This window comes from Quercus robur, chromosome 3, assembly GCF_932294415.1.
Source record: "Quercus robur chromosome 3, dhQueRobu3.1, whole genome shotgun sequence".
NCBI classification, from domain to species: Eukaryota; Viridiplantae; Streptophyta; class Magnoliopsida; order Fagales; family Fagaceae; genus Quercus; species Quercus robur.
The window spans coordinates 9,193,382-9,209,590 of record NC_065536.1 but is presented as its reverse complement, the minus strand read 5'-3'; the positions used below and the strand labels follow the sequence as shown (position 1 = coordinate 9,209,590).

The window sequence follows — 16,209 nt, the reverse complement described above, 5'->3', positions numbered from 1 at the left end:
CACGTGAATCGCGATTAAGATTAAAGCAATCTTATGAGCTTCTTAGTAAGCAAGTTGGTAGATATAATAATCTTGGTTTTGCCAAGCAAGATCATAAAAACTATTTACGCACTAAGCGACACAGAGACATGAAGCATGGGGGAGCTGCTAGCTTGGGAAGATATTTCAGTCATCAACTTAAGGAAAATCCTTCATATTATTTTGCTACTCAATTGGACTGTGAAGAGTTGATTACTAATATCTTTTGGGCCGATGCAAGAATGATCATTGACTATAGCTACTTCGGTGATGTAATAACGTTTGATACAACATATAGTACAAATAGAGATGCAAGGCCACTTGGAGTATTTTTTGGTCTCAATCACCATAGAGAAACTATTGTATTTGGAGGTGCACTTTTATATGATGAAACGATTGAATCTTTTGTATGGTTATTTGAGACCTTTGTAGAAGCAATGTCTGAAAAGAAGCCAATCACTATTTTCACAAATCAAGATGCAGCAATGTCAGCTGCAATAAAAGTAGTCATGCCTAATACATATCATGCATTGTGTAGTTGGCATATGTGGCAGAATGCTGAGAAACACTTGGGTCATTTACTCAAAAAATGAGTCTCAATTTAATGCTGATTTCTTAGCATGTATCTATGAGTATGACAGTGAAGACGAGTTTCTTTCAACTTGAAATGCTAGATAAGTACGATGTTCATGAAAATAAATGGCTAATTGATCTATTTAAATTGAAGGAAAAATGGGCCCAAGTATATGTTAAGAGAACTTTCATTGCAGGAATGAAGACAACCCAGCTTAGTGAGAGTTTTAATGCTGACTTGAAGTATTGCTTGCGTACTGATCTCAATATAGTAGAGTTTTTCATTCATTTTGAAAGAGTTGTCAATCAAAAGCGGGATAAGGAGTTAGAAGCAGAATACAACTCTAGACATAAATTTCCAAGATTGAAGCTTAAAAGCTCTCCTATGCTTAACCAAGTAAAAACAGTGTACATGCTTACGTTGTTTGATTTATTTCAGACAAAAGTTGAAGAGGTAATGGTACTTTCCATCCTAGAACGCAATGTGAGTCAAACACATAGTTATGTGGTTGGAGTTTTCAATCAATATGGAAAATATGAAGTCATGTGGAATCCATTAGATGAGACTCTATCTTGTAGTTGCAAAAAGTTTGAGTCATTTGGTATTTTATGTAGGCATGGTTTGAAAGTTCTTGATGTATTGGATATCAAGTTGATTCCTAACAGATATATCATGAAAAGGTGGAGAAGAGATGTAAAAGATGGAAGCGGAAAAAATTGCACAACACATAACATTTAGCCGAATACTCAACTAGAATATGTAGATCAGTATCAAGATTTATGTCCAAAATATATTCAATTGGTGAATGAGGCATGTGAAACTAAAGAAGGCCATAATATTCTAAGCTTAGCAATTGCAGATTTAAAAAAAAAAAAAAAAACTTTATGACCTTAGGAATTGCAAAGCTAATGTAGAAGAAGACATCATTAGGCCTTCCACTGATTTTGCAGACAAAGAAGATCAATTATGTGCTTCGATTACGATTGTACCAAAAGGGATAAAGAAATGGGAGATTTATCGTAATAAAAAGCGTAGGACGAAATCATGGATAGAAAATATGCCGAAACCAGAGGAAGGGACATCAAAGAAGCAAACAAAGAAAAGAAAAGTGCAGGAGGTAATCTTTTAAATTATCCTTATTTTGACCATTCTATTTTATTTTTACATATTAATATAGTATACTATTATTATTGCTAAACTAGTACAATTTTTACAGGAAATATATGCACATGACGTCATGGAACAAAAGAAAACTGAGGATATCTCTTCTGGAAATATTGCTAGTTTTACACAACTTTTAATGGTAAAGATATTTACAATATATATATATATATATATATATATATTTTTTTTTTTTTTTTTTTACTTTGATATTAATAATAGTTTAGATGCATGATTTCATAATTTTAATGCTAAGCTTGTGATATGTGTAATGTGTAATTGGTTTTTTTGTAGTCAGCTTCTACAAGTTCTGCATCACATCAGGGAGGCTCATCAGCAAGTGTTGCATTAGCATCACATTTAGAGAGTATATCAAGTGCTGTAGGCTCCAACGACAAAATTAATGGTGCTGGGGGTCTCTTGACTCAAGGAAGTGTTGCAAGTGGAGGTCCCTTGACTCAAGGAAGTGTTACAAGTGAATGGAATGAGATGGTTCATAAAGTCAAGCTATTTTTCTAGTTTAGGATCATGTTTTATAATCTATGACACATGTTGAGATTTTTTGTAATTTTCCTAGTTTAGGACTGGAGTTTTGATGGTCCAAAACTTAGTCACATTTGGTCACATTCAAATGTTCAAACTTAGTCACATTTGTGACCAAGTGTTCTAATTTTGTAATTTTTTTACTTTAAGATTGAAGTTATGATGATCCATAAATTTCCTTTTATTACCAACTGATAGTAATCTGCATGTCTGATGTATCTCTGTATGGTGTTAATTTCTGCATAATTATTTGTTGCTGTAGGAATTTTTATGTTTTTCTGCATAATTACTGTTTCGGCAGATTGTACATTCTATAGATTGTAATTTCTGCATAATTATTGTTTCTGCATAATTACTGTTTGTGGTTTCTGCATAAATACTGTTTGTGTTTTCTGCACTTTTGTGTTTTCTACATATTTGTAATTTTCTGCACTGTTTGTGTTTTCTACACTGTTTGTGTTTTCTGCACTATTTGTGTTTTCTGCATAGTTGCCATCTTGTTTTATTGCAATCTAGTTGCCATCAGTGAATATAATGTATAGTGAAATCTATTTTGCAATAAAGCACTATTTAAATTTCTAAGGCAAGTACACAGGTGCAAAGCAGTTTAAGGCCAAAATGCAAGTACACGTGCAAAGCAGTTAATCACTTTCTTTTACATTGCTCACCTAAAATGTACACTTGGCATTACAATCAAAATTCAATCCAACGGTGTAAACAATAAGAGAATTTAATAAAAAAAATGAACAAATTTTATTAAAATGTACACTTTGATCACATAACAAGAATTCCATTCAAATAAACACTTTGATTATAATAACATGAAACTTATACAATTGGTGTGCTTATTGTTTGACTATACATTCCACCTCTTGCTTCTTGATTATACATTCCATCCAAAGTCTACAATTTTCAATCTTAGCTTGATCAGTTCGACTTGCCTCGTGTTAAACAACTTGCCCCATCTCTTGGTATGAATGTATGATGCTTCTTTTTTATGTAAGTTCTTTTGGTATCAAAGTTTTGGGATGTATCATAGCTCCAAAGGCCCTTCCAAATTACTGATAATTAGGATCAATGAAACCTACAAGAGCTTCAAAGTTCAAATACCAACCAGAAAAGGGTTCTCAACAGAAGATTGATTACAAAAGGCAAATTCTTCTCCAGAAAAATAAAACAGTGATACATGGCAATAAGAAATGAAGCAAAGAACGCTTCAGAATATTCAGGACATAAGAAATGTAGTTGCAAGAGAGGCAAAAGGTGGCAACTAAATTGCTTTGAGAAAACAATACAGTACAAAACAGGCTACCAGCTGCATAAACCAGCTAAATGCATATTCCTCAAAAATTCCTAACAAAACCAATGTATTTTTACATTAACCACCTATTCCAATGAGATGATACATTACTTTCAAATGCCTAACTTCTTCCAAGTTCAGACACATTACAGTAATGATCTCTCTCCTAACTCCAATGAAGGACCGAAAACAACACAGGATAACAATTTTATTAAAAAAAAAAAAGTCAAATACGAGAATGCAAAGTGTGTCTAAGTGATAAGTCAAAAACAAGTTCTTCTAATGCAAAGTGTGTCTAGAAGTAGTTATGACAGAAAAAGACTAAAGTCGTATCTGGGTCATTTTCAATTTCTTCAAATTTATAAATATCATGAACATAAAAGCGAACTTTACCTATCTTCATTTGAACCATAATTCTCATTGCCAAAAACAAGCCTAACAACCCCCTACACAATAATTTCAAGCTCAATTACATCCAAACATAATATAAAAGGCACAATCACAAAATCCATTCAATCTTAAATTGGCTCAAAATCAAATGGCAACAACCCTCACTAACAAAAAAAAACCCATTTTGCCCATGACCTGTACATAATCAAATCATACCATTGGTAGAGAAAAAAAAAAAACTATTGTGCCCACCATTCATTATAAACCCATATACCAAAATTTTAGAGTTTGCAGCTTTAATATATGCTATTGTTAAGTTTTTGTAGTTCGCCTTCTCTTTTAATAAAATTTTGCTTACCTTTTTCTCATAAAAAAGCCTAAAACATTAAAACGATTATAATCAATTAGTCACAAATGATAAAAATTTACAACTATTAGAACATGCATTAGAGAGAGAAAAAACTAATCCCAGTTCAAAAGAAAATCAAAAACCTCGAGAAAATCAAAAACCCCAAGAAAGCACTATCACAAAGCAACTTCTGGTGGATAAAACTAGGTAGAGAGAGAAAACTTACTAGGTAGTGCCTATGCCTGTAGGTGGGCGGCACTTTCCGAAGATGCTAGGTTGGTGTGAGACATAGCCCGTGCAACAACGGTGGTTTGGCATGATGGCTAGTGGCACCGGCAATGGTGAGGGCCATGGGATGGGTAGAGAAAATCCTTGGAGATGAGAGTTTGAACTTTGAAATTTCAGATGGGTTGGTGAGAGAAAAGAATAGCACGATGGCTGGTGGCACTGGCGACGGTGAGGACCATGGGATGGAGAGAGAAAATCCTTGGAGATAAGAGTTTGAACTTTGAAATTTCAGATGGGCTGGTGAGAGTAAAGAATAGCACGATGGCTGGTGGCACCGGCGACGGTGAGGACTGTGGGATGGAGAGAGAAAATCCTTGGAGATGAGAGTTTGAATTTTGAAATTTCAGATGGGTTGGTGAGAGAAAAGAATAGCACGATGGTTGGTGGCACCGGCGACGGTAAGGACTGTGGGATGGAGAAAGAAAATCCTTGAAGATGACTGATGAGAGTTTGAACAGATGGGTTGGTGAGAGAAAAGAATATGCTGAGTTAACCTTGGTTTAACCAAAGTTTGAATTTGTTGAGTTAAGCTTTTAACATTTTAAATGACATGGCACGTTTTAGATCATTGATATTTTTCAAAATCATCCCTACCGTGAACTAGACCCTCTCCATTTCAAAGGGAAATGGAGAGGATCCGGATCCCTTATCATCATCATCATTCATCATTAAGTAGGGAATGCAATTGGGGAACTGAAACGTCAAAGAATTCAAGATTGGAATTGAACCAAATGCAAACACGTGGATTGTGTTGTGGTAGTTGGAATAGGAATTGACATGTGCAATACCTAAAACACGTTTGGTAAACTATAATAAAGACTGTAATGTAACAGCTATTCAATAGTTTGGTTATATTTTTATTACAGGGAATGAATAGTTATTCTCTAAAATGAGGAATAACTATTCCTTTCTAAAAGAGTTGTAATAGTTATTTTTTAGTAGATGTAATAATTTCTAACATTAATATATTTCCAAATAAATAAACCTTCCATATCCACCTAACAATTATGGAAATAAAAAATATCGAAAAATAACTCATCTCTCTAAAATTTAAAATATATTATTTTCTAGGAAATATAATTGTGTGAATGAGATATTTCCTAAAATAAATCATAAGGTTTATTCTAATGTTACAACTTACAACCAAACTAATGAATAGGTTTATTCCATTACAGCACATTTTATTCCCGATAATAAAGACTATCATTTCTGTTGTAATCCACATTCAGTGTACCAAACGAACCCCTAGGGTATTGCATCTGGTGCAATAGTAATACACGGTTGAGATTGAAAGATCAGGGATCAAATTGATACAATTGAAAGGACAGGGACTTAATTGACATATAGTGTAAAAGATAAGGACCAACTATATAATTTACCCTTATATTTTCTAAATTAAGCAATCTATATTTGTTATTTGAAAGTGTTTTAAATTTAGTATTTTTTTTAAGGAAAGATAATGCATTTTACATTTTATTATTTTATAAGGCAATATATTTTGTAAACAAAGTAATGAGTGGTTAGAATTTTTTTTTTCTAGTGCTCCTTACAAACGGTTCATCCTTTATACATTTTAAATGACCTGAAAAGGAAGCAGATATAAGTAAATTCACCAATTTTATATATATATATATATATATATATTTAAATACAATACTTTAATAACATAATTAGAATGTAATTTTATCAACAATCTACCAACACTACATTGAGAATATGTGACATAATTGTCAATTAAGTTGTTTCTCTTTCTACATAAACCTCTCCTCTCAAAGCATCATCGAAGTGAATTGAATGGACTAAAGTGATCTCAACTAGACCGGAGAGGACCAAAGTAAATGAATGAACTGAAATGGACTTTATTAGACCAAATGGACCAAAATGGAATGAATGGATCGAATTGGACCAAATTGAAATGAATGGACCAAACTGGACTGAAGTAGACCAAATGGACCGAAGTGTATCAAACTGTACTGAAATGGACCAAAGTGTACCGCAATGAAAATGGACCGAAGTGGTCCAAACTAGACCAAATGGACCAAAGTGAACCGCAATAGACCGAACAAACCAAACTAAACTAAAATGCTAGGTTGATTTGGTTCAATAGAGCATGACAAGAATAAATGGTACTCTTCAATTTTTAGATAAAATAAAATGTACTTCTTCAATTTTGGAAAGGTACTTCTTCTTTAGTTGTAAATAAAAATGACTAGCAACCAATATAGAGAAACTTATTTAACTTGGTTAGGTCGAATCAAAATTTGGTATGAGTTAGAAACTTACTATACTAAAATGGATTTGTGATTTAGAAACTTATCATACTAAAATGGATTTGCGTTTCTATTACTCATACCTTTTTTTTTCTTAAAAAAAATCTAGGATCACAAATTATTTCACAAATTCTTGTCTCAACTGGCCCACTCAATTTTTGAAATAATTTGTGATCACAAAAAATCTAGTATCACAAATTATTTCACAAATTCTAGAGCTTCCAACGACGGGGCAGATTGAGTGGGTTGTCAAATAGATCTATCATTCCTACTAGACATGGCAAAACAGGTGGGTCAGGTCGGGTTCGGGTCAGGTCAATCAGGTTGTGGGTCAGGTCGGGTCTGGTTGACCTGTATTTTTAAAACGAACTTTTTTTTTTTTTTACAAAAACAAATCAATGGCAACCTTTTTAGAGAGAATGAATAAAATCAATTAAAGAAATGAATTACATTTAATGCCACTTGTTAATATTCTTCCAATTCTGACAGTTTTGAGCATAACTTAGTATCAGTGCTTATGGGGTGTGGGGGGCAAAGGCCGAGGTTCAAGTCTCTAGGAGGGAGCTTCACACATATATACACTTAAATTAGGTTAAAGTATAATTTTATCTTGTATCAAAAAAAAAAAATTTCTTTATAGTCATAAATTCATGATGGAAAAAGTCTTTTATGTTAATAACTCATTGCCAAAATACATGTAATTACAAATTTACAACTTCAAAAAGAGATAGATCTTAAGATGCACCAAAAAGTATATATTTTAAGTTTACACCACTAATAATATCATTCTTAAGGTTTGCTAATTAGTGGTTTGTGGACTATAGCTTAACAGCTACAAGAGCACACAGTTTTGTTTTGTCACATATTTTTTTAGTTTTGTCAAATTCTCAAAAACCAAATAAACTTAAGTTTTGTCTTAAGGTTGTGTTTGGGATAACTTATATTGGGTAGCTTATTTTACTATTTAGTTTATTTTTGCTACTATTCATGAGCTCTATTGCATTTTTTGGTATTATTCATGGGTTTCACTGTAATATTTTAGCTAACTTTTAACTTTATCTACAATACTTTTAGCAAAAAGTTTTCAGTTTCAACTAAATAAGCTGTTTCCAAATGGACCCTAAGTCTTAACTCAATAACTCATAAAATAGTGTACATGTGTACTGTGTTAGTAGTGTTAGTGTAGTTGGTGTCTAGTCAAATCGAGTGAGAATTGGTAGAATTTTTTTTTTTTTAATAAATGGGTTGTCTGTGAATATGTGATCTATTGGCTCTAGCCTAACCTGCTTTGTGCTTTATGCACCTAGCATCCAGAACATAGTCTAAATATTTTTTAGTATATTTTTTTAGTGGGTCAAGTCACGGGTTATTCAAGTCGGGTTGGATTGACTTGTGAAAAAATCGAATTAGGTCACAGGTCAACCCGTTTTTGTTTCAGATTGAAAAATTCAAGTTAAGGCCAAGTACTTTCGGTCCGATCAATAAATTCTAACCCGTTTTGTCATATCTAAATTTCTTACTCTACCACTCACAGTGGGGACTTGGAAGTTGGAACAATGGCAAAAAAGTTGTGAATAAAAGTCCACGTAGACGGCCGCAATTCAAGCCCACTACAAATTCATTTCTCCCTTCCCGCCAAAGCGCGCCTTCTCTCTCTCACTTCAGAGTTCAGAGAGAGAGACACGAAAATGGATCTGAGTCTGAGCGGGAATGCAATCAAGACCTTTGCTCGGTGCATCACGTGCCTCGCACGTGTAGGCAACGAGCTTGCAATTCAAGCCTCTCCTTCTCAGGTATATTATATATGAATAAATAACTAAAATTAGAATTAATTTGTTTAAATCTAATCCAATTTTAGTTTGTTTTAATAATTATGAGCTTATTTATACTTTTTATTTAATGGCTCATATAGTTTACTCTGTGTTCATGTTGGTTTGGTAACTCGTTATTAGGGATTTGGTGTATTTTAATTAGGGTTTTAGAAGAGCGTATAAATGGGGTGTATATCGAAATTATATGTTATTTATGTAATTGGGTCTGAGGAGTTTGTGTTTGGTTTGATTTATATGAATCATGCTTTGATGGGTGAGAAAATCAGTGAGTGGGGGAGCTGTGTTTGGAAGGTATGAAAATGAAGGAAAAGTAAAGGGCATAAATAGGCTTTCGTAGAATAATATTTAATTAGTTTTGGAATTGGGTGTGCGGAGTTATGTTTGGCTTGATTTATATGAATTATGCTGGATGAGTGAGAAATTCCCAAGTGGAGCTCTGTTTGGTTGGCAAGAAATTGGAGGAAAAGAAAGATATTCAAAAGAATTAAAGCTCTGAAGCCTAGACTTAATTTTTTTTTTTTTGGTTTCTGAAAATTCAAGATATTTTCTTTAAACATGTTATGTAGTATTATTTCGCTACTGAATGGAGGGCTTGAGGTTTTTGTTTTATGAAGTTTAAGTTAAGAGAAAAGGTTAGAAATTTTTGTTTTGTTTTGTTCAATTTTCTTCTAAAATATCTCCATCAACTATATCAAACTTTAGCTGAATTAGGACTACCCTTTTGGTTTTCTTCAACCCATATGGAATAGACTGCAAATAAGGATGGGTAACAAATGAGTTAATAATTTGTAAGTACCATATCGTGTATTCATGTGTTAAGTAATTAAGTTGATTTGTTTAGTTACGATTTTCTGCCTGCAGCTCGCTTTTCACACTCTCAATTCATCGCGGTCAGCTTATCAGTCCATTACATTTAAGCCTGATTTCTTTGATGTCTATACAGTTTCTGGTAACCAAGTCCAATGCAGTGTGCTTTTGAAGGTAAGGTGGTTTCTTTAACCATGTTAGTTATTGTAATGGGATTTTTCAACTTATCAGTCTTGCTGACTTGGCATCTTCAGGCCATTTGTTCTCTTCTTAGGACACCTATTGCAAGTATTGATAATTTGAGTGTGAAGTTGCCTGATCCTGATGCATCAAAAGTGCAATGGGCGTTAGAATGCTATAGTGGTAAAGTACTTTCTCACATATCTTGTGTTTTGCCTATCCTATGGACTTATTAGGGATAGGGTGATGCAGACCCAATAGATGGGGATAGAATGGCGAGATTGATTGGTGCTTAAACATCGATGATAGTGGTCATTGTCATAATTTCTGGAATATTATTTTATTTGATAAGGAAAATGTTTTATTTCTACCATGTGCAATGCAATCAGGGAAAGATTAGGAATGAAATAATCTTATGGTGTTCTACAGGTATCCTTTGGGAATAAAAATTTATTGTGAGATAAGTATCCAACACATTCACTAGAATGACTGTAATACATTAGAAATAGAGTCGCTGAATGTACCATCTTATGTCTTCTAATCTATTGAAATATTCTACATTCAAAAGGTCTTATTTAGTTTGCAGAAAAAAATGGGCTCATATTAAATGTTGTTTGAGACTGAAAACAATATTCTTCCATAGGGGAAAGGAAAATGTAGAGAAATCCCCTTCCTTGTTTTGTAACGTACATCACAAAAGGAGTATATATAAGTTGGCCAAATGGTATTTTGAAGAAATCCAAAATTATTGCTAAGGCTGTGAGCCCATGATGATCATTCAGTCCAGACAAGTTAAATATATGTGTGATGTAGGTAGGTGGATAATAATATACCATAGAGGTATTTGGCCTGATCTCCAATGGCTACCTCCAATAAACGTTGATCCTACACAAGTGATTTAACATGTAGCTTTTGAATGAGTTATTCTCATTTCGATAAGACTAATCTAAATTTGGATTTTAGGCTAACTTTTTGAAAGCTCTAGATTTATGATCTCTTGTGCTATGGATATGTTACTAGATAACTGTACCATGCAAATTTCTTATTATGCAATCTTCTTAGTGGGTTATTTGATTCAAGCATTGATTTGAAATAATTTCATACTGTACATTTTGCAGGCATGAGGAAAACCTATTGGATTACTTGCAATGTTGAACCCGATATACAACATTTATCTCTTGATAGGACAAAATTCCCAAGTAACTTTGTAGTGAGGCCTCGTGATCTCAATAGATTGCTTGTTAATTTTCAGTCCTCTCTTCAGGAGATTACTATCATTGCAACAGAACAGACCTCCTTACCTTCTGATGCTGCAAATGAAATAGGAGGAAAAGCTGTTGAACTTAGAAGTTATATAGATCCAACCAAAGGTAATTGTCATATTAGTCTTTCTACCCTGAATTTTTCATAAACAAGATACTAATGCTGCTCTTTTCAATTGTAGAGAATGATTCATCACTGCACACTCAACTATGGATAGATCCTACAGAAGAGTTTCTGCAGTATACTCACACTGGAGACCCAGTAGATGTGACATTTGGTCTGAAAGAATTGAAGGTATTGAATCCAAGCCTTGGTACCTAATTTTTCTGAACTTCAATTGCATTTGAGTCATAATTGACCTGGCAAAGCCTTCGCCCTATTGATGAAACATTTACTTAGAGATAAATTTCACCTAATCTCTGTCATTATACTATATAACTAGTTTTAATATATGACACTTTCTGGTATAAGTGTCAACTTTGTTGGCTAAATAGTTCATTTATGACTTTTATTTGTTTTTTTGGTAAGTGAAGTCTTTTTGTTTAATTTTTAATTTTTCAATTTTGGCTAGGATATTGTTGAACAATGTATTACTCCTTTTGTTTGTGTTTATCATTTGACACAATATTCTTTGGTTATCATCAAATTTCAGGCCTTTCTTTCTTTTTGCGAAGGCTGTGAAGTTGACATTCAATTGTATTTTGAAAAGGCCGGAGAGTAAGATATATCTTATCCCATTCCATGTATGATGTATCTATTTTCCCTTTGCTTGCCTCTTTTCCTCCTCCCTCACAAAAGAGTTTCTCATTTGATAAACTTCAACGTCAAATGCTAGCTTCAGCCTGCAGACATGGTATTGTGTGGGCTTACCATTGATAAATATTGGCATTAATGACAAATCACAACACTAGTAGATCTCTTTGCAACTGGGTCCCCACAATGCCACTTGGTGTGGTTGGGATACTTGAAAGTTTATATAAATCAACCATGTAAGTCATCACAAATGATGAAACCCACATAGTAACAATGAGTTTTGATAGAATATATAGCTCCCTAGGTTTGATGCATACAGTCAAAATTCAAGGTGAGAACAGTCATTGGAGTTTGTACAAATATTGGTGATATGTAAATCATTAAAAGAATTGAAACTGAAGTTGCATCATCTATGTAGGAATCCATATGTTTGACCTCCAATGCATGTCGATGTGTCCATGCTTTTATTAAGTGATCATCTGGCTGCCCATATCTTATTCTATTATTCTATTAATCATCTTTAATTGGATGATCAGCAAGACACAAATGAATTGACACTGATACTACAAATCTTAGGATCAATCAATTAGTTTTCTTGATGGTTTGTTGGGCAACCAATAGAAACTTTTACTCTAAAACGTAACGGATTTTGTCTGTCTTGCTTAGCATTTTGAATGCAAGTATTGTGTTATTAAAATCTGACTGTCATCTTAAAAAACATGTGTCTGGGAAGCAGGCCTATTCTCATGGCACCAAAATTTGGGTTAGATGATGGGTCCAGCTCAACTTTTGATTCTACACTTGTACTTGCAAGCATGCTTATATCGCAGCTCCATGAAGGGAATCCCTCAGAACCTCCACAAGAAGCTACCTCAACACATGGCCAGGACGAGCATGGGGCATCCCAAGCTCAACATGATAGGTGTATACCAAATGTTTCTGAGCATCCATCTGATCACACCAGAATTTGGTCCGACCTTTCTGGTAACTATTCGTAAAAATTTTTAATGATGACTAGAGAATATGTTGTGCATTCAAACTCTTGATGACTCCAATGTGCAGGAAGCGCAGCAAAAAGTGGTAGTGGCAGTGGTATTGGTACTGAAGAAAGGCAGGTTCAAGGGGAAACAAATTTGAATGCTAATCAGCAGAGGGAGATGCAAAGAATTAGCACAATGCAAATTTCAAAAACTACATCCGCTAGAGAAAATGAGCCTGCAGATCCTAATATGTATCCTACTGTTTGCTTCAGTATGTCATCAATTCAAGTTTTTGTGTCAAATCTTCAGACTTATCATTGCTTTCAATTAGCAGCAATCCTCTGGCTGTGTTTGTGTGTGTTTGCACACACTTCTGTGCTCATCCCATGCATTTTCTGAGTTCTCCCTACTCCCTAGTCATTGCTTTACAAATTATTTTCATACTAAATAAGATAATTGGTTACAGATAATGAGGAAAAAATTTCATTGCAAACCTTTAATTCACTTTTCTTAGTTTCCAACTTTCCATGGACAGGGCATCAAACTTAAGATGAACTTAAATTCATGGAGTTGCACTTCATGTGCAACCTAAGTTTGGATTCTGCTGCTCATGAGGCATGTGCCTCTAAGTTTGAACTGTAAGGATCTTTCTCTGGAATGATATCTTCAACACTGGAGGAAAGTCCATGATACATTTCTGCCTTTGGCATTGAACACAATGGGGTTTATATCTCAGAGGAAGCCACTTAAAATCTAGATGTAGTTTCTAGTAGAAAAATTTAGTCATTATTGCATTAACTTCATGCCTGGATTTATGTGTGGACTGCTAGCAGTTAAGATATGTAAGTTGAATTCTCTCTCTAACACAGTCATTGTTTGGTGTTTGAGTAAAGCAAGTTCTAGAAAAGGCATCAGAAGACTTCTATTGTTGTCCACCTTATTTTATGTTAAAGAATAATAATGTTTCAATAATAAGGACCATTTGTTTCCAATATATAGTCAGGATTATATTATACCTTGGACTCATATTTTACTTGGTGCTGTATCATTCAGGAAAAAAGTCATAGCTGAACGCTGAAACTGTGTATTGCTGTAATAGTCAGTAGTAAAGTCTGTCTCTTGAGCTCTATTGGCAATGTGGTTCAGGATCAGAAAAAGGTTGCAATGTAGCATAATAGCTCTTGTCAACCAAAGCAACTGCTGACTTCACCATACCCTAGATCCTGACTTATTTAGAACAACTTTCTTCCATTTGTTCTGATACATACTGACCATTGATTGTAATTGCATTCTCTTGACCTTTAAATTAGCTTTCATCCTATGGAAAAGGATCGTGCAGAAGAAGCCCGAGGTTAGTAAGAGACCTAGTAAAATTTGATTAGTCTTACATATGTTTCTGCTCCTGGCATGACTAATACATTTACAATTTGTTTCTTTCAGATGGGCCAGTTTCACAACGTCATCCTAGTAACTGGGTGGATGCAGATGAAGATGATGATGATGATGATGATGGGGATGAGGATGAACTGTGTGTTCAGTCCACACCACCATACTATGAAGAACATTAGCCATGATGGATGCTGCTTGTTCTCTTTCTCTGTTGTAAATGTCTCTTCCAATGAGATTTTTAATCAAAGTAAAGTTTTGGTTAGCTTCTCCCCTTATATACTTGTTATCCACTCAGCCTTGTACACTACGTAATCCGATACAAGGTAGATCCTCCAGCATTTGAAAAGGTAATTGAATATGTGCTGCCTTGGAATGGTTTGTAGTGTTGTGTCACTGTTGAATATAACCATATCCATCAGGGTATTTGGAGTAAAATACTGAAGGTCCACAATGTTAATATACATCTAGAAAGATGACAATTGACCCGCCAGTAACGTATGAGGGTAATATCACTTCCTTTTGTTGGCGTTTTAATGAAAAGCATTTTGGAAGGTTTCAGAGTACTAAATATACTTTACCAAATTGACTTGTGGGTGGCTCAGTCACGATCATGCTGCAGTTATATGGTGCTGTTGTTTCTTGTTATAATTTGAAGTGAATCTTAGCGTTGAGCCTGATTCCTACTGCATGTTATCTTTTACTTGATTTGGTTTTCCCATCAAAGACAGGAACCTTTTTCCACTGTAATAGCTAGCTTTTACTTTCTATCTGTCAAGCATAAAGGGTTTTTTCTCCCAAACATAAAGGCTATGATGGTTTAAGGATGTATAAAGACCTACAACAGATGTAATAGTAGTATTCACTTGAGCTGATGATTTCATGTACCATAGGTAACATAATCTAGAACTGATTAAAGATTAGCCTTTTTCCCATTTCAGGTAATGTGATTATATGAGTTGGATCATTGATTTTGTTGATTAAAAGTCGATAAAATTTATAGGTGGGTGCTCTCATCTCCTGGCTGCCCTATCCAGTCCAAGATATTTTCTTGCCTTCTCTCTCTCCTAGGATCGTGTCCTTGACTCTTTCATATTCATGTTAACTTGATCCCTTAACAATGCTTACGTGACAGGATGTCTTACGCCCTGTATCATTCGCCCCCATTATGTATCAATTTGATTGATTTTCGGCCTGTTTCTGTTCATTGCTGCTACCCTATGCCCAGGGCTAGGAAGACAACAAAAATAAAAACAAAAGCCAACACCCAGACCAACAATGGAGCACAAATAAAAGGAGGTTTTTACTTTCTATTTGCCTCCTTCAGGTGCTAAATATAGAGATCGATTTAGGGACTAGAGAGATGGATTTCGTGCAAAATGTATCTCATTTTAATTTTCTAATTAGTAAGTCATATAGGATCTCATCTTCATCTTACTCTCATAATGGGACAAATCCCATTTGAGTTAGAAGTAATTGACAGGATAGGTTTTTAGTTTATATTTCCGTTTAGTACTAATCTATGGTGATCGAACATGAATAGTGGAATAAATAGAATGGACATTCTCTCAAAAAAAAATTTCTTAATTCCTGTTAAACTTGCAGCAATAAACAAAATAGCCATTAAGGATTTCCTCCTTTTTTTCTTGAATTCTTCTCTCCTTTCAAACGGTTTGTGAAGGGTATACTATTTTTACAGCAACAGATTCAAAGCATATTCATTCTTTTGCAACCAGATTTCCCCAATTTTCAATTCTAGGATCCTACTAATTAACTACCTCTGTCAAATTTATTTTTGTGTATAAAAGATGATCAATTAGATTAGACAGTTTCTTTTAAAAGCTTCAATCCATGAAAGCGTATTTCAAGAAACAAACAAATCAATGAATAAGTTTGTTCAACGGTTAATATCGTATGCAATGGTAGCACTCAATCTTGAATATGATCAAAGAAAATTCAACAATACAAAGATTTGTCGAAAGAATAAAAGGAGGTATTTCGTGATACACAAAAAATTCAAGAACATACCGGAATTGCGAAGACAAGGATCTCAAAAGAGTTTGAGATTGCATATAGACAAGCTCTACGCTCCCAATTTCAAGATCACCATGGACA

The 16,209-nt window shown here is 34.1% G+C and overlaps 1 protein-coding gene across 5 annotated transcripts in view; it reads left to right on the top strand.

Moving 5' to 3' along the window:
* The window catches only part of LOC126716960 (uncharacterized), a 153,720-nt gene extending 138,751 nt beyond the window's left edge, over window positions 1-14,969 (top strand). For 2 of the 5 annotated variants that reach the window (XM_050418033.1, XM_050418032.1), the window contains exons 3-10: window positions 9,787-9,895; window positions 10,831-11,082; window positions 11,157-11,269; window positions 11,628-11,692; window positions 12,465-12,712; window positions 12,791-12,959; window positions 14,019-14,059; window positions 14,149-14,969. In XM_050418033.1, the coding sequence (XP_050273990.1) occupies window positions 9,787-9,895; window positions 10,831-11,082; window positions 11,157-11,269; window positions 11,628-11,692; window positions 12,465-12,712; window positions 12,791-12,959; window positions 14,019-14,059; window positions 14,149-14,276 (1,125 nt within the window). In that variant the 3' untranslated portion in view covers window positions 14,277-14,969. Of the gene's footprint in view, window positions 1-8,493; window positions 8,687-9,586; window positions 9,707-9,786; window positions 9,896-10,830; window positions 11,083-11,156; window positions 11,270-11,627; window positions 11,693-12,464; window positions 12,713-12,790; window positions 12,960-14,018; window positions 14,060-14,148 lie in introns of those variants that run through there. The other 3 variants (XM_050418034.1, XM_050418030.1, XM_050418031.1) reach the window with 3 other exon arrangements.
* The last annotated feature ends 1,240 nt before the right edge of the window (window positions 14,970-16,209 follow it).